This window comes from Carcharodon carcharias, chromosome 2 (genome assembly GCF_017639515.1).
Source record: "Carcharodon carcharias isolate sCarCar2 chromosome 2, sCarCar2.pri, whole genome shotgun sequence".
Classification (NCBI taxonomy): domain Eukaryota; kingdom Metazoa; phylum Chordata; class Chondrichthyes; order Lamniformes; family Lamnidae; genus Carcharodon; species Carcharodon carcharias.
Window position 1 is genome coordinate 197788191 of NC_054468.1, and position 22641 is coordinate 197810831.

Consider the following 22641-nt stretch of genomic DNA (forward strand, 5'->3'; position numbering starts at 1 on the left):
TTCACACATCCCTTTGTTTAAGGATGGAATGTCAACAAAAAGACTATAGTATTCCAGCTGACTTGTCTTTCTAGTTCACCATAGGCAAAAGACACATTGAAACTCAACATGTGTTAGACGAATATGAATGGGCCCCCATAGACCTCCCTTTGTAATGTGATGGTCCCTCATCCAAACCTAGGCTGGGTAAGTTTCAAGATGTCAAATGACAGCACAGGATGTTAATCAACCTGACCATCCACCTTATTTGGAAAGGGACCTGGAGGAGACAGCCATGTTTGTTGCCTGCTTTTAAAACAGCAAGAATCAGCTCTGTAGAGACCGAGGTCATTAGGAAGCTTTTGACTCAGCTGCAGTCAACTAAGCAGCCAAGGTAATAATACCTTGAAAGTGGAAGAAGGACTCTTTTCAACTGGTTCCGGCTTCAAGTTCACCTGAGAACCAACTTCCTGGAAATTCAACTACAAGAAGCCTCTCAGTTTACTGAGAAACCTCTGCTTACAAGACCTTCACTCCAACCAAAGCATCAGCTTATCTAAGAAACTACAGGCCTGCTATTAAAGAGACTGAAATAATCCCAAGTTGTCATTGTTTTTTTAACTTCTTCTGTATTTAATCTTGTGTGTTGTAGTGTGAGTGAGATGTCATTTTTTTTAGACATTTGAGGCAAGTGTGTGATAATAAATAACTTCTATTTTTAAATTCACAAAATATTGCTGTTGGAATTATTTAAACTGGGACAATCACTCTGAGGATAAGAAAATACACACACTTTACATTGAAAAACACTATAATCATAAACAGTAAGGAATGTAAAATTTTGTCTGTGACACTGGCAAGGCCAACATTTATTGCTAAATGCCCTTGAGGAGGTGGTGGTAAGCTGCCACCTTGAATGACTGCAGTCCATCTGGCATAGCTGCTCCAACAGTGCTGTTGAGTTAGGGAGTTCCAGGTTTTGACCCAGTGACCATGAAGGAATGACAATACATTTCCAAGTCAGGATGGTGTATGAATTGGAGGTGAACTTGGACTGTTCCTATGTGCTTGCACATGTTTGACAGGTACTGTTGAAGAGCCTTGGCAAGTTGCTGCTTTGCATCATGTAGGTGGTACTGCAGCCATGTTCCGCTGGTGGTGGAAGGAATGAATGTTTAAGGTGACAGGGCGCCAATCAAGTCATCTCCTTTGTGCTAAATGATTTTAAGTTCCTTAATTGTTGTTTCATTTGCACTCATCCAGGCAAGTGGAAATATTCCATCATGCTCCTAGCTTGTGTTTTGTAGTTTGTAGAAATGCTTTGGGAAGTCAGGAGATGAGCTAGTTGCTGCAAAATACCCAGCCTCTGACCTGGTCTGCTACAGCGTTTATGTGACTGGTCCAGTTAAGCTTCTGGTTAATGGTAACTGCCCAGGATGATAATAGTTGGGGGGTGGTGGTTGTGGGGGGTGGGGGGGTTTGATGATGGTAGTGTCGTTGAACCTCAAGAGGAGGTGGTTAGATTCTTTCTTGTTGGTGATGGTCATTGTCTGGCACTTTTGTGATGTGAATACTAATTGCCAATTAATTGGCCTAAGCCTGAAAGTTGTCCAGGTCTTGAAGCATGCAGGCACAGACTACTTCATTATCTGAGGAATTGTGAATATAACTGAACAATGTGCAATCATCAGTGGATATTCTCACTTCTGATCTTACGATGGAGGGCAAATCCTTGATGAAGCAGTTGAAGCTGGTTTGGTTTAGGACACTACCCTGAGAAACTACCGCAGTGATGTCCTGGGCTGAGAAGATTGGGCTCCAACAACCACAATCATCTTTCGTTTTGTTTGATATGACTCGAACCAGTGGAAAATTTTCCCCCTGATTCTAATTGAATTCAGGTTTACGAGGATTCTTTGATGCCAAACTTGGTCAAATGCTACCTTGATGTCAAGGACAGTCACTCACCCCTCACCTCTGGAATTTAGCTCTTTTGTCTATGTTTGAACCAAGGCTGCAATGAGTTCTAAGGGCTGAGTGCTCCTGGTGGAACCCAACCTGAGCGTCAGTAAGTGAATAAGTGCTGCTTGAAAGCACTGTCGGTAAACCTTAGGATCCAGATTATCAAACTCGCAGCAATAATTTTATTTGAATTGTGGAATGTTACAGTGATAACGGAGGGAATTCGGCTTATTGCATCTGTACCAGCTCTTTACAAGAAATTATCCAATTACACCCACTCCCTCACTCTTTTCCCCAATTGCCTTGCACTATTATTCCCTTCTACTATTTATTCAGTTACCTCTTGAAAGTTACTACTGAATCTGTTTCCACTACTCTTTCAGGCAATGTTCTCCAGATTTTTGTAATTTGCTGTATAATGAAGAAAAAGTGGTTCCACATTCGACTTTTGGTCATTTTGCCAATTGCCTCAAAGCTATATTATTTGGTTACCTTTTAACACTGGAAACAGTTTTTTCTAATTCTATCAAAACTTCATATATTTGAACACCTTTATAAAATCTCCCCTTACCTTGCTTTATGGGGAACATTTCCAGCTTCTCTAGTCTCCCTTTGTAACTGAAGTTCTCCATCTTTGGTGCTATTTTTGTATATCTTCTCTGCACTCTCTCGAAGGCCTTCCTAAAGTGTGGTGCCCAGAATTGTCCACAATACTCAAGCTGGAGCTTAACTAATGTTTTATAAAGGTTTACATAACTTGCTTTTGTACCCTATGCCTCAAGCCAAGGGCTATATTTAATGTCCTTTTAGGAAGGAAATCTACCATCCTTATTTGGTCTGGCTTCCATGTGACTCCAGATCCATAGTAATGCAGTTGACTCTACTTGCCCTCTGGAATGGCCTAGCAAGCCGCTCAGTTCAAGGGCAATTGGTGATGGGCAATAAATGCTGGCCTTGTCAGCAATGCCCACATCCATGAAAGGTTTTTTTAAAAACTATCTAAAAACCAGATGTGATTCCGCAATTAGGCAGCACTTGCTGAATAATCCTAAATGCGCTAATAGCTACACTAGCAACCAATTTAAGATAATCAGTCAAACTCGTAATGTGCCTCATCTGTGCTTGCTAGAAGTGACATTTACAAACAGGGACCCATTCTCTGCAAACAAAAGGAGTATGTTCAAGCCTTGCTCCTTTTTGGTATTACCTGGGAAGCTTGGGGAGCCTGTAGTTTCCGTTTTTTTTTCCCCCATCGCAATAGCTCGGCCAGTCAGAGTAACTTGCCAACCAGTCAGCATCCTTTCCTCCTCTAGTATAAATCGCTGTGCGTGTTTGAAATTTGGCATTCTTGCTTTTGCCCTGTTGAGTGCAAGGTGGCAATAAATCTCTTTTTTCAGTAATATCCTTAGAATCTGTGCATTCCAGGACTGAGCATGGCTTTAGAATTTGGTTTCAGTTTAGGTTGTTCATTGCTTATTGTGAGGGTGAATTTTTGTGAATACCTGTGAATGACCAAGAAAAGATAGGGCAACAGTGCACATCTTTAGATTATGCATCCTCTGTTATTCTATGGGAAGTGAAATTTAATGTAACCTTTATGACAATTTTGATTTTTTTTTTGTTTTTTTGTGTGTTTGGCAATTTTCATAGTCATTTTTGAATACTTATTTTCTGTTATGTAGGATGGTTTTTTCTACTCCTTGGTCTATGATCCCTCACAGAAAACACTTCTAGCAGACAAAGGAGAAATAAGAGTGGGTTCTCGATACCAAGCAGATGTTTCAGACATGCTGAATGAAGGTAAGAATGTTATTTTGTTGCACCACATGAACTAATATCTTCAAGAGGGAACAGCATTGTATTTGCACAGCTCATAAACCTAATGACCAATTTAACTATATAACCAGCTTAATTTTGAGAATTCCAGTGCTACTTTAATGCTTTAAAACATTCCAATATAATGTTTTATATTGTAAAATAAGACTAATATTTTAGTGTTATTGAGATAATTAGAAAAGTGTAGTAATCGTTTTTGTTAATGTCATGCGAAAGAAATTTAATGAGATTCTAAAACAATTTGTTGTGTCTCATTGATGTGACGTGGGTTTGTATCTGCAATTTCCCCATATACCTAGTGACCAATCGTTTGAGTGGCACTAAACAGATGCCAAATATTTCGCTGCAGGGAGGGAAAATGGAAAAAGTTGTAATTTCTACCTTCCAATAACAGTTCCACATTTGAAAGAAGTATGGGAGCAAGTGTGCCACCTTCACGCTTTCTTGGCTGTGTAAGCTTGCATATTGCAATTGCATGTTCTCAGTTCTCCATCCCAATCTGAAATTCAGATGTAGCAATCTTAATAGCCCTTTGTCTAGCCCCTCTCCTGCACTAACAAAATATTAGCTTCCAGTCAGCTCATCAAGAAAATTAGTTGCCCCTCAGTTGTGCAGATACAGATTTCTTATCACCTTTAATCATTTTGAGTTTATGGATGCTATGAGATGGAAAATGTATATTCTTCTGAAAGCTGCTGACGTAGCTGTGTATTCAATCTTTAAATGATTAATCTTTTATGTAATCAAAACAACACAAAATTCTATGGAATATTCTAGCAATATGAAGAGTACATGAATCACAAAGTTAGTATGCAGGTACAGTGAGAAATTAAGAAGGCTAAATGAATGCTATCCTTTATTACGAGGGGAATTGAACATAAATGTAAAGATGTTATGGTTCAGTCATGCAGGGCACTGGTGAGACCACATCTCGAATACTATGTGCAGTTTTGCTCTCCTTATTTAAGGAAGATTGTAAATGTGTTGGAGGTGGTTCAAAGGAGGCTTACTAGACTGATACCTGGAATGAGCGGGTTGTCTTATGTGGAAAAGTTGGACAGACTGGGCTTGTTTTCACTGGAGTTTAGAAGATTGAGTGGTGTTTTGATTGAGTATGCAAGATCGTGAATGGCCTTGACAAGATAGACTTGGAAAGGATGTTTCCTCTTGTGGGTGAGTCCAGAACTAGGGGGCACTGTTTTAAAATTATGGGTCACCCTTTTAGGACAGAGATGAGGAGAAATTTTTTCTCTGAGGGTTGTGTGACTTTAGAACACTCTGCCTCAGAAAGCGGTGGAGGTGGGATGATTGAATATTTTTAAGACAGTGGTAGATAGGTTCTTGTTAGGCAAGGGAATCAAAGGTTATCGGGAGTAGATGGGAATGTGAAGTTCGAAACACAAGCAGATCAACCATTGCCTTATTGAATAGCGGAGCAGGCTCGAGGGGTCAAATGGCCTATCCCTGTTCCTATTTCTTATGTTCTTAAATTCTTATCAACTTCTTAACAACAATATGAAACTATGTTTTTAACTATTTACATTGAATTTCTATAACTCCCTCTTATAGCTACAGATTCTACCCAACTCCTACTCCTATGCTTCCCCCTCCCCAAGTCACTGTTAGATGGGACTCAATCTCCCACATTGTTTTCAGCTCATAGGGAAGATGTCTTGGAGACATGAGGGCTTTCTTGTTTTCCTTGGAGGACGACATCATTAGCAAAATGGGACAGCAACTTGCCAGCATTACTAATAATCAGAGAGTAGACTTCAGGACTGTTGAACTGTAAGGATTGTAGAACCTTTGCAGTGAAAGAATGATAGAGAGATGACTGAAGGATATCAACCTTTGGACTGGAACTAGAAGAGAAAAAATTCAGACTCTAAGGAATCGTCTTTTCTCTCAAAGCACACTGGGGAAAGACCTGAGAGGACAAATGATCTTCAACTCCAGTGAAGGCTCTAACAATTGCATCTTTCGCTGCTGTATCAAAGAAGAGAAAGGCATTGAAGATCTGAGATTTTAACAACAAAGTTTCTGTAAGCATTTCAGGAATCGAAGAAGAGATAAGTTCCTAATGGTATTTTGGAACGGATGTGTTCTTTCTGTAGGCAGTGGCAATGTTGTCATACTTTTCTGTATGTGAGGCTGCTCTGCCATAAGCAATAGGAAGAATATTTGAGGATATGAAGATAAGACAGCATCATTTTCTACAGTGGGATGAATCGCTTTAAGACAATATAAAGACAAATTTCTTGTAGAGAAATTTCTTGGAAACAAGTTTCCTGTATAATAGTTTCTTATATGGGATTCTGCAGGTTTAGAAACTTTGAAAGTTCTGCCTCAGGTTATGTGCAAAAGAACAGCTTTAGGGGGAAGAAGACTTTCAGCTGCAACTGAATTATGGGCATCAATTGACTTTCACCCTGGATACAGGTGCTGCTAACTCTTTGGTAGTATGATCCTCTATGGACTCAAGCTTGGAATCAAGCAAGTCATTCGCCTAGGAAGATTCTTCATTGTCAGCCAGCAATGGAATAGGCATTGCATTGGTAAGTTCAGTGGAATAAAGATCTGAATGCTTCTTAGCTGCTAGAAACATAGTTGACTCTTTTAAAAAAACAAACAGAGACTTCGTATGGTGTGTCTGTTGATTGAAATGACGGACCAACTGCTAGGACCTCATCATCCAGCAGACCTCTCAGTACTGCAACAGTCTTTTCCTCATTACTTTCTTCAGGAAAGAGCCAGCTTGGGTCAAACACGTTTTCATGCGGATGGTCACTGCCTTTTGTATCTGCCACCTCTGGCCCAGCTTTGTAAAGAACTGAGCGATCCACAACCTCGATATCCACTTGGGTCGAATGGGTGGTATCTCTGCGATGGAAAGAAACTTACTGCTGATTGAAGAAGCAGCCTCAGCTACTGTGGGTTGAAATTTTACTGGTTTGACATAAAACTTCGAAGATTGTTCCATGAGAGGCATTGAGTTATTCAAATGCTGGTTATCAGCTGTTTTTTACCAGAATTCCCAGAAGTATACCAACATCTCTACCCAATAAAGATGTGCGTTGATTGTGAGCAACATAGAATCAGCAATCTGTCTGTCGCCCCTTGTAATGAAGAGGAGCAATTATCCTGCTTTTGGTACTTGCTTTAAATTGGTTTATTAATATTATATATAAACAGGTTACAGACTAGGTATGTTGTTCCTGAGTACAGTGTGTTCCATCCCCCCGTCTCTCTCTCTCTCTCCCCCCCCAACCCCGAGAGAGAGAAAGTCTAGCACATGACAGCTGATGTCAATGCCACCTCATCATCTACATTACTCATTAGCATATGCATTCCACTAACCCATTACACTACAGTAATGCCGTTGACATCAAGGGGCGATGCTTAAATTCTCTCTTGCTGGAGTTAGCCATTACCTGGCACTTGTGTGGCATGAAAGTTCCTTGCCACTTATAAGTCCTGGTGGACATGCACATTTACATGGACTGCTTGAGTATCTGCGGTGTCATGAATGGTATTAAATACTGTGCTATCATCAGTGAACATCTCTACTTCTGACCTTAACGTTGGAAGGAAGGTCATTGATAAAACAGCTGAAGATGGTTGTGCCTTGGACACAAGCCTTTGGAATTCCTCCAGCGATATCCAACAACCACAACCATCTTCCTTTGTGCCAGGTATGACTCCAGACAGTGGAGAGTTCGTAAACTTAAAGCGTATGGGTTTCATGCCTAAGTGGATCAACTAAGGCACCGCACTATTTGACTTGATAATGCTAACTGCCCCAGATATCATACAGAGAATGGAAATTATGGCACCCTTGGGTGATAATTTTGTCACACCATCAAATTTGACTATATATGCAATTCAGGCATTCCGGGAATCAAAAGGCCAACTTCAAGGGAAATGAGAGTAAAGCTTAGGTGAATTAATTGGGAAATCAGTGAAGGACAAGTGGAATATGTTTCCAAAAGCACACTGATGAAATAACACAATAAATGTATATCTAGGATTGACAAGTGGAGGCTGAAGGAAAATCATCCTTAAATGGAACAAAACAAGCAAGTGCAAAAAGGAAGAAAAATGAAAAAGCTGAGGAAAATGAATAGAAAAATATGGAAGAGTGTGCTGAAAAAGAAAAAAAATTAATTTAAGTAACACCTTCCACAACCTTAGACATCCCAAAATTCTTTATGGTAAGTTACGTACTTTTTGAAGTAAACCCACTTCTGTAACTAAATGTGCAGAGCAACGTCCCACAATCAAAAATGCTTTAATGACAAGATATCAATGGTGCAATAACTCTCCTCTTCTTCGCTGAATTGGTTCCATGGGATCTTTTATGTTCACCTGAGATTTACTGCCTCATCCGAAAAATGGCACCTCCCTCATTGTCCTGCAATGTCAGCCTTGATTTTAGTGTTCAAGTCCTAGAGTGGAACCCACAAACATGTGACTTAGACTCAAGAATGCTTCCAACTGAGTCTCAGCTGATCAGAGAGGGAAAGTGGAACCATGAAATGAACATGGCTGTAGATGTAAAAGTTTTTATAGTGAGAAATGTTTTCAGTACTGTAACAGTAAAAGGTTGGTCCAAGATAAGAGGTAAACAACCTAAACTTAAGTTAGTTAATATGCCAAATGATTACTTTCTCAATGCACTTACTAGGGAAGATGTAATATAAGTTGAATTAAAACTGAGAGCTTTGAGGAATAACGTTTGAAGTGGTGGCCCTAATCATAAAAGAGCGGATAAATATCCATGATATCACTTTTCCAAAAACATGCCACAACAAACGCAGGCAATTGCAGACTCACCAGTCATGCATCAGTATTTTGTAAAATTGTAGAATCAACTATCGAGTGTTTATGACAATAATCAAATAATTAAAAGCCAATGTGAATTGGGAAGGGGACAATCTTGACTGAACAACTTCCTTGACTTGTTGAGGAAGTGACCTCACAAGTAGGCAATGCAAAGTTATATCACTTGTAGCTTCCAAAAAGTTTTTTGAAAAGTTTTGACATAAACAGCTGCTTCTTAAACTTAAAGGGGTGATGAGGTGGGAGAGTGTTCCATGGATCAATGTTGGGGCCCTTAGTATTTTGAATTTATATGACAAATTTTTACCATAATAGAACATAAGAAATAGAATCGGGTATAGGCTGTTTAGCCCCTCAAGCCTCCTCCACCATTCAATTAGATCATGGCTGATCTGATTGGCCTTAAGTCCACTTTCCTGCCTGTTCCCCATAAACCCTTGACTCCCGTGTAGATCAAAAATCTGTCTAACTCAGCCTTGAATATATTCAATGACCCAGCCTCCACTGTTCTCTTGTGGAAGAGAATTTCAAATAGGAACTACCCTCAGAAGAAATTTCTCCTTATCTCTTATTATAAATGGGAGAACCATATATTAAGCATTCAGAAACAGCACTCCCTAGTTCTAGATTCTCCCCTGAGGGGAAATATTTTCTCAGTATCTACCCTGTGAATCCCCCTCAGCATCTTTTTATGTTTCAATAAGATCATCTCCCATTCTTCTAAACACCAATGTGCATAGGCCCCCTGCCCAATCATTTCCCAAGATACTACCCTGTCATCCCAAGAATCAACCTAGTAAAGATTCTCTGAACTGCCTCAGTTGCAAGTATATCCTTTCTTATATAAGGAGACCAAAACTGAACACAGTACTCTAGGTGTGGCCTCACCAATGCCCTGTACAATTGTAACAAGACTTTCTGACTTTTATACTTTCTATCTGCCTTACAATAAAGGCCAAAAGGCAAACTGCAGAAATGTACAGATAATACTGGGCTAGAAAGTGGGGATAAGGTTGAATTTGAGAAGGAAATTGGAAACATACCAATGAGTTGGATAAAGTATGTAATTCAGTGGAATAGTTGCAGATAGAAATTATTATGAACAAGTATATAATGTGCATTAGAAGATAGGCAAAATGCCTTCATGTGTAGAGTGATCATTAATGGTTTGGTCTTCAAAATGAAGTAATGGAGCGAAAACTCCCTGGAGGCATTAAAGAAAACATGACTAGACACTATGATTACATGAGGAATTGCAGTTTGTTTCTGGCTGGATGAACTAAGATGGGCCAGTTGCTTTATCTCTATTTTGTGAGCTTGATGCTTTTGAAGAGCAATCTTTAAAATTTTGATATAGGGGAATGGGGAGATCTGGTAACTAGCATAGAACAGTACAGCACAGTAGGTGGCTACTTAGCCCATTCATTCTGTGCTAGCTCTTTCAAAGAGCAATCCATTTAGTCCCCTTCTCCCGTTCTTTCCCCATATCCCTGCAATTCTTTCTCCTTCAAGTATGTATTTAATTCCCTTTTGAAGGCTAATTTCAAATCTGTACCACCACCTGATCAGGCTTTGAATTTCAAACCCTAACCACTCATTGCATAAATAATTTTTTATTCATGTCACCTCTGGTATTTCGCCAATCACCTTAAATCTATGCCATCTGGTTATCAACCCTTCAGCCAATGGAAACAGTTTCTGATTATTTGCTCTATCTAAATGCTTTATGATTTTAAACACTATGAAATCGCCTCTTAGTCTCTGCTCTAAGGAAAACATACCCAGTATCTTCAGTCTATCCACATACTGTAATCTCTCATCCATGGAACCATTCTAGTAAGTCTTTTCTTTATCCTCTCCAAAGCCTGCACCACATGAGGAATTAGTGCAAAAGGGTATTAGTTTTTTTTTTATATTTGTTGAACAATGGCGGTTGAATAATAAGGAAAGGAAATGTACACACAAAAATTGAGCTATTTTCAAACTTTACAAGTTAGTTTCTTTTGAAAACAATAGAAGTCCTGGAAATTTAGGAGTGAAATGTCTCTGGCACTAATGGATCAACTTGTTTTGATTCTATTATAAAGAAAAATAACTATGACACGACAAGTGAGTTTACTGCTTTTGTACACAGGTCCTACAGCAGTACTAACTATGTGTCTGCTTTTCTTCTATGAAATGCCTTGGGATGTTTCTTACTTTCAAAGATGCTTTATCGATTAATAACTGTTATGACAGTGTCTTGACATTTACAAGAAAATCCAACAACAGTTGCATTATATTGTGGAAAAATACCCGACTGTGCTTCATTGAAGCGTTAGGTAAAAATGAAGTTCTGCAACAGGAACTTGCACGTCTAATAACTTGACATTTAATATTGTGTTTGTTACATTCTGTTGACATTGCAAGCATTTTAATTTTACCACTGACTAATATTGCATGTCTGGTGAATGGAAGTCTTTTGAAATAGATTCCAGGTGTTGACATGAGAGCTGATGTTATGGTTAATGGTTGCTCAACAAGCTACTTTAGATTGTTTGACACTGCTGGATAGTGCAAGCTAATCATGTACAAAAGAATTTTAGAAATAATGGCAAAGGAATGTGTAATTTAGAGAGGTACAGAATATGCTTGTTTTGCTATCAATATTTTTCACCTCTTGCATAATATTTGAAAAATTTTTAATTGAAGTAAAGGATGAAAACAGAGATAACATTTTTCCTTTCTCCAAACCCAGTTGTGCCTCTGCTGATGATAACAACGTGTTTGCTAAAATAAAAAAAAAATGAATGGAGCTATTCAATTCCATTTTGTTCTCTAGTTAGATTAAAATGTTTCAGTTCAGATCTTGGTATATGCCAATTCAAGCTTACAAGGTGATGAAATTTTAAATTTTTGCTTGTAATGTTAAGTTCTTCTTTATTATACCTACTCATTTGATGCAGGATGTTTGATTAATGATGTTTGTCATTTTAGGGTATTTTCAGGAATAAATCCCATGTTGATCATGTAATTAAACGTGCAAAATTGTAAACTATAAATATTCAGTTGTGATGATATTTGGCAAGAGAATTGTTATGTCAAAATCATGTCCTGGGTTATATCTTCTGAGGTGAAGAATGCCATCTTTTGATGTAATTTCAAATGTGCCAAATATACTGAAACAGTAAATGAAAGAAATAACCTTGTTTTTAGTTTTATAGTAATCAACTTAAGTCATGAATAAGCCAAATTTTGATTTGTAGTTTTGTCATTCCATATGGACAATATCCATTGCATTCCCTTCACCTGTTACTTCATCAGAAAATTCAATTAAATTAGTCAAACATGCCCTGTCGTTTACAAATTTGTGTAGGCCCTCCATAATTAACTCAGACCTCTCCAAGTGTCTGTTGATTTTTTTCCTTTGATTATTGATCCTAAAATCTTACTGCCACTGATGTTAAACTGACTAGCCTGTGGTTACTATGAATGCCCTTACACATTTTCTTGTAGAAGGGTGTCAAATTTGCCACTGTCCAATCCTCTGGTATCTCCCATAACTAGGAAAGATTGGAAGTTTATGGCAAGCCCTTCCCTCAGCTCCACTCGTTTTCACAATCTGATATGCAGCCACCCTGACCAGGCAACTTATCCACTCTAAACATAGCCAGCCTTTCCAGTACATTTTCACCCATCCGTTACTTCTACCATCTCTGCTTCTACTGGTATTTTATCAGCATCCTCCTCCTTAGCATTTGATAAAGCACCTCATAAGATGTTGGTTAACAAAATTGAAGCTCATGGATTCAGAGGATCAGTGTCAACTTGGAATAAATTGGCTTAAGGATAGAAACAACAAGTCATGGTAAATGGTTATTTATTGGATTGGATAGTGGGTAGAGAGTGGTTCAGTGCTCAGACAACATTTTTTTTGCTGCATATAAATTACTTGATATTGGAAAACAGAAAATTTCAAAATTTGCCAATGGTACCAAATTTGGAGGTGTGGTAAACAATGGGGATGATATCAGTCGACTGCAACAGGACATAGGTTGGTAGAATGGCAGACAACTGGTAGATGGAATAAAATAAAGAGAAGTGAGGTGAAGGATTTTGACAGATAGGATAGGGAGAGGCAATATAGACTCAATGGCACTGTTCTAAGGAGTGTACAGGAACTGATGGCCCTAGGGTAGTTCATGCGCATGGGTCTTTGAAGGTGGCAGGACATATTAAGAGAGTAGTTAGCAAAGCAAATGGGATTTTCAGCTTCATAAATAGAAATATTGATTACAAAAGCAGGAAAGTTATGCCAAACCATTATAAAGCTCTGATTAGGCTGCACCTGGAGTGTTGCATCTAGTTCTGTTCACCACACTTTAGGAAGATTGGGAGACACCTTAAGAGGGTGCAATGGTCATGTACCAGAATGGATGAGGGGTTTTAGCTACAAGGTTATGTTGGAGAAGCTGGGTTGTTTTCCTTGGAGCAAAGGAGGTTGAGGGTAGATTTGACAGAAAGGTACAAGATGGTGACGGGTTTAGTTATGATAGATAAAGAAAAGCTGTTCCCATTAGCTGATGGTCAAGGACTAGGGTACACAGATTCAAGATTTTGGGCAGGAGGTGCAAGGAGGATATGAGGAAGAACTTTTTTTATGTAGCGAGTGATAATGACCTGGAATTTGCTGCCTATAAGAGTGGTGGAAGAGGAGACAATGGGCTTGATTTTCATCCTAGAGGTGGGTAGCAGGAGTCAGGAAATATCCAGGCCCAGTGTACCTGCCTTGGGAGAAAGTGCCTGCAAACGTGCAATTTTTGATCCTGGTAGATGGGCATGTTTTAGAGTTGGGCCTGCCACCCTGGAAAGAGTTCAGAGGCAGACACTGGGTGCTGAGGTGGGCTGTTTAAAAGACCCACCTTGGTGCTCTGGGATTTTGCCCCAGTTACAACAAAACAAAAAAAAGGCAACCCTCACTGCTTACATCCCCTCATACTGCATACATGCCAACTCATACCAAACCATGGCACCTCATACCCTCCATGCCAACATGTACCCCTCCACCACCCTATGGCCCATTATGTACTCTGTGCAGCCTATGCCCCCCCATGTCTTCTCATACTGGCACTTCAACACCAGTCACCCAGTATACAGTCTATACAGAACCAGTAAACTTTATAGTAACAGTAGCATGTATGGAAAAGATTTAAAGAAAAAACAGCTATTCATTCATAACATTCTACTTTCTTAAAAAAATTTGCTTTTGCTACAGCACTATATAACTGTCAATCATCCACATCTTTTAAAGTATCAACAAAGTATCAACATGCCACCTCTTTCCCCTTGTGTAAATAAACATTGTGCAATTGACAGAATAGATCACAGAGAAAGAGCTGTCAATCAAGCATTTTTTCCCCCTGGGATACAACTGTTTCAACAAACTAATAGATGCCTGGGCTTTTAGCCAATAATGCTTGGCGACTTTAAAGGATATTGATGATTGACATTTATAGGGCTGCAGTAAAAACAATGTTTTTAAAGAAAGTCAAAAGTTATGAATGGATGACTTTAAAAACCTTTTTCGCACATGTTTTTCTTCCTATAGGGTTCAGTACAGAGCGTATACTGGGTGAATTGGTGTGGAAGTGCCATAGGTTGGCATTGAGGGTATGAAGGGCCATAGGAGGTGGGTGGAGAGGCATAGGTTGGCATGGTTAAGACCTTTTGCCTTTATCTTACAAAAGGTTCCCTCATCCACACTATGTTTCGCGAAACCCATGAGCGGCCGTAAACCACAACTCCTTGAAAAGTTGGCCCAACTCCAGGAAAATTGAGGAGGGTTAGGAGATACCTGTCCCCGCAATGAAGCCGGCCAGGTCAGGAGTGCAAGGTGTGGGCTGGTGCAAGGCACCAGCCCGCACCATTAACCTGTGCTGGTGAAGTTTGGGGGCACCGGGAATGGGTCTGGGAATCACAGAAGCTGTTTTTAAATGTTTGCGGAGTCTCCAGCCCAATGGTTCCAAAAGTAAATTGGATAGGCACTTGGAGGGAAATAAACTCGCAGGGCTACAGAGATAGGGACTAATTGGTTTGGTCTATAAAGAGCCAGCATGGACTTGATGGGCCAAATGGCCTCCTTCTGTACTGTGATTCTATTCCATGAAATATGGAATGAATGTAAGCCCTGGCGTGTTAAACATAAGCTCTAGTACAGTGCTTTCCAAAAATTTTTCCACTCTGACCCCATTTTGAGATTTCTAAATTACCGTGACTCCCTCAGTGGCATCTGTGAGAGTTGGGGGAGTGGGGATGGGGTGTTAGAGACTTGTCAGAGCAAGGAGGCAAAATTTTTCAACCTTCACAGATTTTTAACAGCTTACCTTTTCAGTGGGTTTTTGGAGCAGGAATCAAGCCTCCAGCATCAACCATTTGTGCCATGTCAACAGTTTAATAAAAACAAGGATTTAAAGGGGCCTCGCAGCTTTTAACATGCAGTCAGAGCTCCATGGCCGCCATTGTGCTGCAGAGCTCACAACCCCAGAATCTCGTTTTACAACCCCCAGTTTGGGAAGCCCCACTCAGGTATATTGCTGCAATTGCAGATAGTAGATAGTAGATCATCCTTTACAAGATCAATGCTTTAAAGAGCTATAAGGCATAATTAAAATCATGTTTTTATTTAGATAAGTAAGGACGATTTCAAGATCATTTGAAAGTAATCACAACACATAACAATGGCCTAATTTATTAACAGTATTTTGTCTATGCCTGAACTATATAATATAGAGAAGTTTTCTTTTAAGAAAAATGTCCCAGCTTACATTATAAAGTAAATTACATTTTATTATTTTTTTCTATAAAAATAATAAAGTAGTTTAAACAAAGCCCACTGCCAGAAAGTTTTATCAGAAACTGTTCAAGCTGCTCTTTCTGGCTCAGAAAAGGTTTTAGCTTAATCTGTTTAATACTTTGTTTACCAGTTGGAGCTCAATCAACAAATCAGGGTGATTTCACTCATCTATTATATAAAAATACACAATTTAAAATATTTGCAATATACGAAGAAAAAGTTGAAAATGCCACTGTAATAAAATTGCAGCATCAACAATGTAGTGTCCTTTCATTTAAACCTATATTGCTTTAGATAATGATGCAACTGCTGAGAGTGGGATTGCTATTACCCTTTCAATACCTTGAAAGGAGTTTGTATCCCTGTGATCGTTTTTAAAAATATTTTTTTAAAAATTAAAGGAAACAAAACATATAAATGTTAGCTTCATTTTCTAACTTTGCAGGCATCTCTCTGCTTATTTTAACCCCATGTTGCAATAAACCTTTGGCAGGTATCACTGGAACATTGAAAAAAATGTAGTCACAGGAAAAATAATTAGGTTCACTAATCCCATTAATCATTGTTTTCAAATTAACCATCCTATAATACTTCATAGTTTAGGCATACACAAATCACTGTTGATGAATTGATCCATTGTTTGTGTTCTGACAAATATCTAGTTCATACATCCATGTTAATTTTTGAGAGGTAATTATCAGTTCTGGGAAGATTATTGTTGTGGGGCTGAGAATCATGGGGTAGTGCCAGCTTAGTGAAGCTAGCAGTCTGCGAAAGAGTTGGAAATGTGCCAGTAATTGGAGGCGGGAGTGCAACTTTGTGAATCCCGGGGAGCACAGCCCCAGGAGGAGAGACCGAACCATCGGGAGGTGAGCTATAATTGAGGCAACTCGAGTTGGAGCGGCTTTCGAGGGAATTCAGTGGCTAGATCTTTGAACGTGAAGGGTTAAAATTCCTGGTGAGGGATTCAGAATGAGATATTGTGACATGATGGTCACTGATATCTGGCTGGGTTGCTGAGAAATCCATGGAATCTGTCTTGGTTGCATCTGCCATTTAATGTGCAGTGTGGTGTGTTCGACGCAGTTTGCCTGTTAATTCATATTTACTTAATGTTAATTCTGAATGTCATTTACTGACCTTGTATAGTAAAGTTTATTTTGTTTGTTTAAAACCGTAGAAGCTTGTGGCTTAATCTCTTAATAAGCACCTGGGATTTCAACTTTGTCTACTTTAAACAAAATGCTACTGGTCTCTAACCGGATTGTAACAGTGTTGTGATGACTTTCACATGGTCTTGGAAGCTTTCTTCTTAGCATGTAGGCTGTACTGGACAAACTACTACCTACAGTTTTTTTTTCTCATTTTAATTGTTACCACTGGTTCTGATCTTAAATTGAACTTTCTACATGTAATTTCAACTATTGAAAATGATGGGCGGAAACTGCATTCTTTATGTGAAAGTTAATTTACTCCCATTTTAAATGTTTAAAATCTACTATATAAATTTTTCCATCTGTATTATAATCATCTCTCTTCACTTACTGTGTCAATTCTTTGCATAAATATACCATATTTTAAATTACATGTTTTATTCTTTGTAACTATTGCCCTTTTCTACCATTGATGTATTGAAGCCTAAATACTGATGCAGTGACGAGTCAAAAAGAAATGAGTGTGAGAGCAGCTTTAGTAGAATGATTTGCTTTATTCTTAACAAAAAGGTCAGTGCAGCATTGTAAAAATATGATAATTCATAAGTGAATTGTGTGCCAGGGATCTAAAATACTTCAGTAAGTTGGAAAGCAGTTTGATTATTTTGCTATTTTGTTCATGATTACGGTAATCGATCTTGATACAAGGCATTCTTCTTTAAAAGTTCTTTACATTGATTGCAGTAGAAAACATCTGGTATTGGTCACAGTTTATCGATTTTATTTTGAAAGTACCCAACTATATACCTCATAAATATCAAATTGATATCACAGAATCTTTACAGTGCAGAAGGAGGCCATTCAGCCCATTGAGATATTGATGACTTGGGGTAAGGCATACAGACTGGAAAAAATCAAATTCCAGTACTGTTTATACTTCATAAAGACTTTCCCAAGTCTGTGGAATAAAGGATGTTTACTGTCTTCTGTCTCATTCACACAGCAAATCAGTTCGTTGTTGCCATTGCCCATATGTTATTTTATGATCTAATTTAAAAGCTTCATTAGCTGAATTTAATGTTTTAAGCAGGATAAAATAATTATTTTACAATAAACCGTGTATATAAATGTTCACCTTATTTGTCAGCATCTTGAATTTAAAAATAAAAATTGTTATGGATGTTTTATTACATTCCAAGGAGCCAAACTCAATTGAAGTGTCAATTCTGAATAACTGACTTGTACGTGATGTGTTGAAAGCAAATGCTAGCTGATGTGGATGTAAATGATTCTGTGGCATTGCTCAATGAAGAACAGGAAGTTTACCTCATGTTGTCAACACTTCTCTCAAACAACAAGTTACATTTACATAGTGCCTTTAATAAAAAAAAATTCCAAAGCTCTTCACAGAAATGAAATTTTAATCAGGAAAAAAATAGCAAGCCAAAGGAGTGGATGTTAGGGGTGGGTGGGGAACAGGGATGACTAAAAGCTTGTTTTAGGAGGAGAAGAAGATTGAGAGCACAGGGATTGAATTCCAGAGTGTGATGCCCAGGTAAGGCACAACTAGCTTAGGTAGCTGGAATTACCTTGAAGATGGGATTGTCAGTCATTCATGATCAAAGCAATATTATTTGACATAACAGGTACATAGACTCACCATTTTTCTGTTCAAAATCAAAATGCAATATTAATAAGAGATGTTCCTAAAATATAAATTAGCTGTAATCAAAGCTAGGTTACCACCGTTATGACAGAGTTGGTTCAGCTAAAAAGTCACCTACCCAATGCAGACATTGGCCAGAATTTTATGTCATTTGAGCTGGCGCGTGCCTGACCTGACAGAGCATGAAATCACACCAGAGGACGTCGGGTGCGTGTCCCGACGTCATCACACACTTGTGTGATATTTTGCTTGGCAGGCGCACGTGGCAGTAAGAAGTGCGCCCGCCGACAATTAAGCCCACTAAGGAGTCAATTCAAAGCGATTTTACGTGGCCCGTCCACTTTTAAGGTTGGAGGATGGGCCAATCGGCCTGGCAAGCTTCACGTTTTTGCCACAGCCTTAATCCAGGCAGGAGGAAATGTCCAGGGTGAAATATAATGCAAAAAAGATGTCTGGTGACTGAGGTTTTTTGAGTTCTGCTATCAGGTACTTGAATATGCTGCACAGACACAGTTTGCTGCATTTTTTTCACTTCATTTAATTAGTACAGCTACAGCAGCTGTCTGCCTTCAGGGAGCCTGTCAGGAGTGCCCACCCACACCCTCATTTTTCTCGGCGCCGTACCTCTTTCTCCCCCCCCCCCCCCCCATCAGCAGTGTGGCTGGAAGTGCATTTCGGGCTCGCTTCCTGGCCCACGGACGGATTGCATGTGCCCAGTGAGCACAAGCTTCAGGCCATTGAATGCATTAAATCAATTGTGCATAATAATTTAAGGTACATAATATAATCTACAATTAGATCAATAGAAACTTCCAAGTACTAACCAGTCAGTTACATAGGAATGGGAATAAGCCATTCAGGCCCTTAGTTTGTTTCCCCATTCTATTAGATTGTGGTTTATTTCTGCCTCAATCCCTTTTACTGACATTGATCTATATTCCTTAATATCCTTAGCTAACAAAAATATATTGACCGTAGCCTTTGGAAATTTCAATTGACTCAGTATCCACAGTCATTTGGGGAGACAATTCCAGATTTCTGCTACCCAGTTTTGTGAATAAGCCTCTCTGATTTCACTTCTGAATGGCCTAGTCTTATTTTTAAGAAGGTTCTCTCTTTCTCTGGATTTCGCCATCAGAGAAAATAGTTTCTCTATATCTACCTATCAATTCCTTTTATCATTTAACACCTCAGTTAGGTCATCTCTAAACTTAAATAAATACAAGTTTATGCAACTTTCCTTCATAATTTAATCATTTAATTTTGTGAATGATTGACTCAATTTTTGTTGAAAGACAAGAGAATGCAGTCTATCTTGAAAACATGCACCTTCCTATGGTAAAACCTCTGTTTAGTAATGGGTCCCTGTGTTGATATAAAAACTCGGGCAGGATCTTTCGGTTGGTGGGCGGGGTGGGGACCACGCGCCGACGCGTAAAATAACATGGGATGATGTCGGGTGAAACTCCCGACATCACTCTACGTCATTTCTATTTTCAGGTCGGCGGGGGTGCAGCCGAATCAGCTGCACGTCCACTGACCTGTCAACAGCACTTCCTAGAGGACGTCATGCTGGATGGGCCTTAATTGGCCCGTCCACGTAAAATGGTGCGCCGACTGGAGGCATGCCAACCTGCACTCGCTCCCGCACTCTCACTCTCTCTCTCTCTCTCTCTCTCTCTCTCTCTCTCTCTCTCTCTCTCTCTTCCTCCTCCTCCTCCTCTTCCTCCTCCTCTCCCCCCCACCCCCCCACCAACGGGGGGAAATTTTTCCCCTTGTTTTTGTATCAAGAACCCAATCATAGCACTTGGAATGGATGCACAATCATTTACCAACTTGCTTTGCAACTAAGTGACTGTTGAATTTACCTCCACCACCATGAATAAACTGCACATTAAAAGATAGTCACCAATGATGAGTAGCTTTGGTAGTTATAATATAGATTTGAATTTATTTGTAAATGCACTGATTTTGTTTCTTCCTGTTTTGATTAAGCTGTTGACCTTTAACTTATCTCACTGTTTTGAAGTTCTTTTACAGTTTCATTGTAATTACTTAAACTGTTGAGAGTAGATTACTGTTTTTTTATCCTTTGAGTATTAAAGATTGGATTATTTGTGTAAAGCTGGTTTATAGATCCTAATAATTGTCTTTGTTAAACCATATTTAGTGAATAAAGGAGAAATTGCATTTACATACTATCTGATGTTTCTCAGTAATATGCCAGAAGTGCTTCACATACAGTTGATTATCTTGATGTACAGTCATCGTTATATAGGGCAACATAGCATCTATGCTGGAAAATCTCAGCAGGTCTAACAGCATCTGTGGGGAGAAAAAAACAGAGTTAACGTTTCAAGTCCTTATGACTCTTCTTCAGCTCTGAAGAAGGGCCATAAGGACTCGAAATGTTAACTCTATGTTTTTTTCCTCTCCACAGATGTTGTTAGACCTGCTGAGTTTTTGCAGCATTTTCTGTTTTGGTTTCAGATTTCCAGCATCCGCAGTATTTTGCTTTTATCAACATAGCATCCATTTTGTGCATAGAAAGGTCTCACAAGCAACAATGATCAACTTGAATTCATACTACTTAAGATAATTGACAGATGCTGGCTGGTGTCTAAGTGAGAAAGTATAATGGGATGAACGTTTTGGGCCTGGATCCACATTATGTATTCAAGTAATGTGTTTGGTTTAGGATTTCCGTAAATGGTAAGAGAATGAGATGTAATCTAATGGATTAGCACTCAATATTTATATCACAGTTGTGCTTGGGAATCAATAATAGTTTTAAACAAAAAACAAAAACATCACGTGGGAGATCATGAAAAAATAAAAATTGCTGGAAATGTTCAACAGATCAATCAACATCGAAAAACTAAACAGTTACGTTCTGGTGAAGGGTCCGTACCTGGAACGTTAATTTAGCTATCCTCTCCACAATCAGCTGTTAAGGGTTATTAACAATTTCTGTTTTTGGTTCTGGAATAGTTATGTCAGGAGCTAATTGTCTTTGATTTTACTTCAACTTAGTTTTATCAAATACGTCCCTGGAAATAGCTTGACTGCACAGTGTATGCCATGCATATTATTTGTGCAGAAAATTTGTAAGCATTTGAAATTATCCAAAGTTCAAGTAGGACACGAGCCCAGAATATAAATTCAAAGAAGATATTCATACTTTTATAGTTTTGACAAACAATCTATTATAAAACCAATTTGGATTTATGTAACATCCTGGATCATTGCTGGAGTTAAAGCATCATTAAATGCAGAACATTGGTTACACAAATTTAAAAGTAACACTCATTTTTTTTTGTCTTCAGTGATGAAATCTCAATATTGGACCTCTAAGTTTGCTGAAAGATGCGACTACCCCCAACCCCTGAACCCCAATTTAAATGGAGCAGGGTGGTTAAGCTGAAGAGAACCAGCTTTATCTGATTAAATTTTAAATTTAAATTTGCAACATTCACAATAAATTATTTGAAATGAAAAAATAGTGTGCAGTTTGTTTTATGACTTGTACCAGCTATGACCTAATAGTTTCAGTCCCTTTCTCTCTCAGCAGAGCTAAGACACGGTCCCTTACCTCATCAAAAACAGTGTTCAGCTCCACCGCCCATTCCATGGTCATCAGGGCCCCTTTTTCTATTGTTCCCTAATTTGCAATGAAATTTTCCACTCTCAAAAGGTCCATTCTCCGCACTGCCCAAAATAAGATGTGTGTTAGTTTTTCTTTTCACCCCTAGACAAGATCTATCCTGCCACTTCCACCCACCCCTCCCCATCACCACCACTAATCTGCATCATTACTATGGTGCAGCATAGTAACGGGCCATTATGTAATCATGCCTGTGCTGTTTGGTAGAGTTTTCCAATTGATCCCTTTCTCCTGTTCTTTCCCTGTAAACCTGTACCCTTTTAACCCTTCAAATATTTATCCAATTTCCACCTTGAAATTTATGTTGAATCTGCTTCCTCCAACTTTTCAGGTTGTACATTCCGATCAGAAAAACTTGCTGTCTAAAATAAAGGTATCTGGATGTCACCCTGGTTCTTTTTCCAATCACCTGCAACTGGAAACAGATTTTCCTCATTTACTCTACCAAAACCCTTTATGATTTTGAACACCTCTATTAAATCTCCTCTTAACCTTGTCTATTCCAAGGAGAACAACCCCAACTTCTTCAATTCCCCAGCTTTCCACATATTCTAAGTCCCTCATCCCTGATAGCATTCTAGTAAATCTCTCTGCACCTTCTCCAAGATCTTGACATTCTTCCAAAAATGTGATGTCCAGAATTGAACACAATAGTCTAGCTGAGGCCTAACCAGTAATTTTTCCTAGTTTAGCATAACTTCACTGTCTC

At 38.9% G+C, this 22641-nt stretch overlaps 1 protein-coding gene across 6 annotated transcripts in view; it reads left to right on the forward strand.

Annotated features, from left to right (window-relative positions):
• mta3 (metastasis associated 1 family, member 3) overlaps positions 1-22641 on the forward strand; it is a 269132-nt gene that overhangs the window by 95420 nt on the left and 151071 nt on the right. For all 6 annotated transcript variants that reach the window (XM_041175785.1, XM_041175791.1, XM_041175799.1 and 3 more), the window contains one exon: positions 3624-3741. In XM_041175785.1, coding sequence (XP_041031719.1) covers positions 3624-3741 — 118 coding nt within the window. The remainder of the gene's footprint in view (positions 1-3623; positions 3742-22641) is intronic.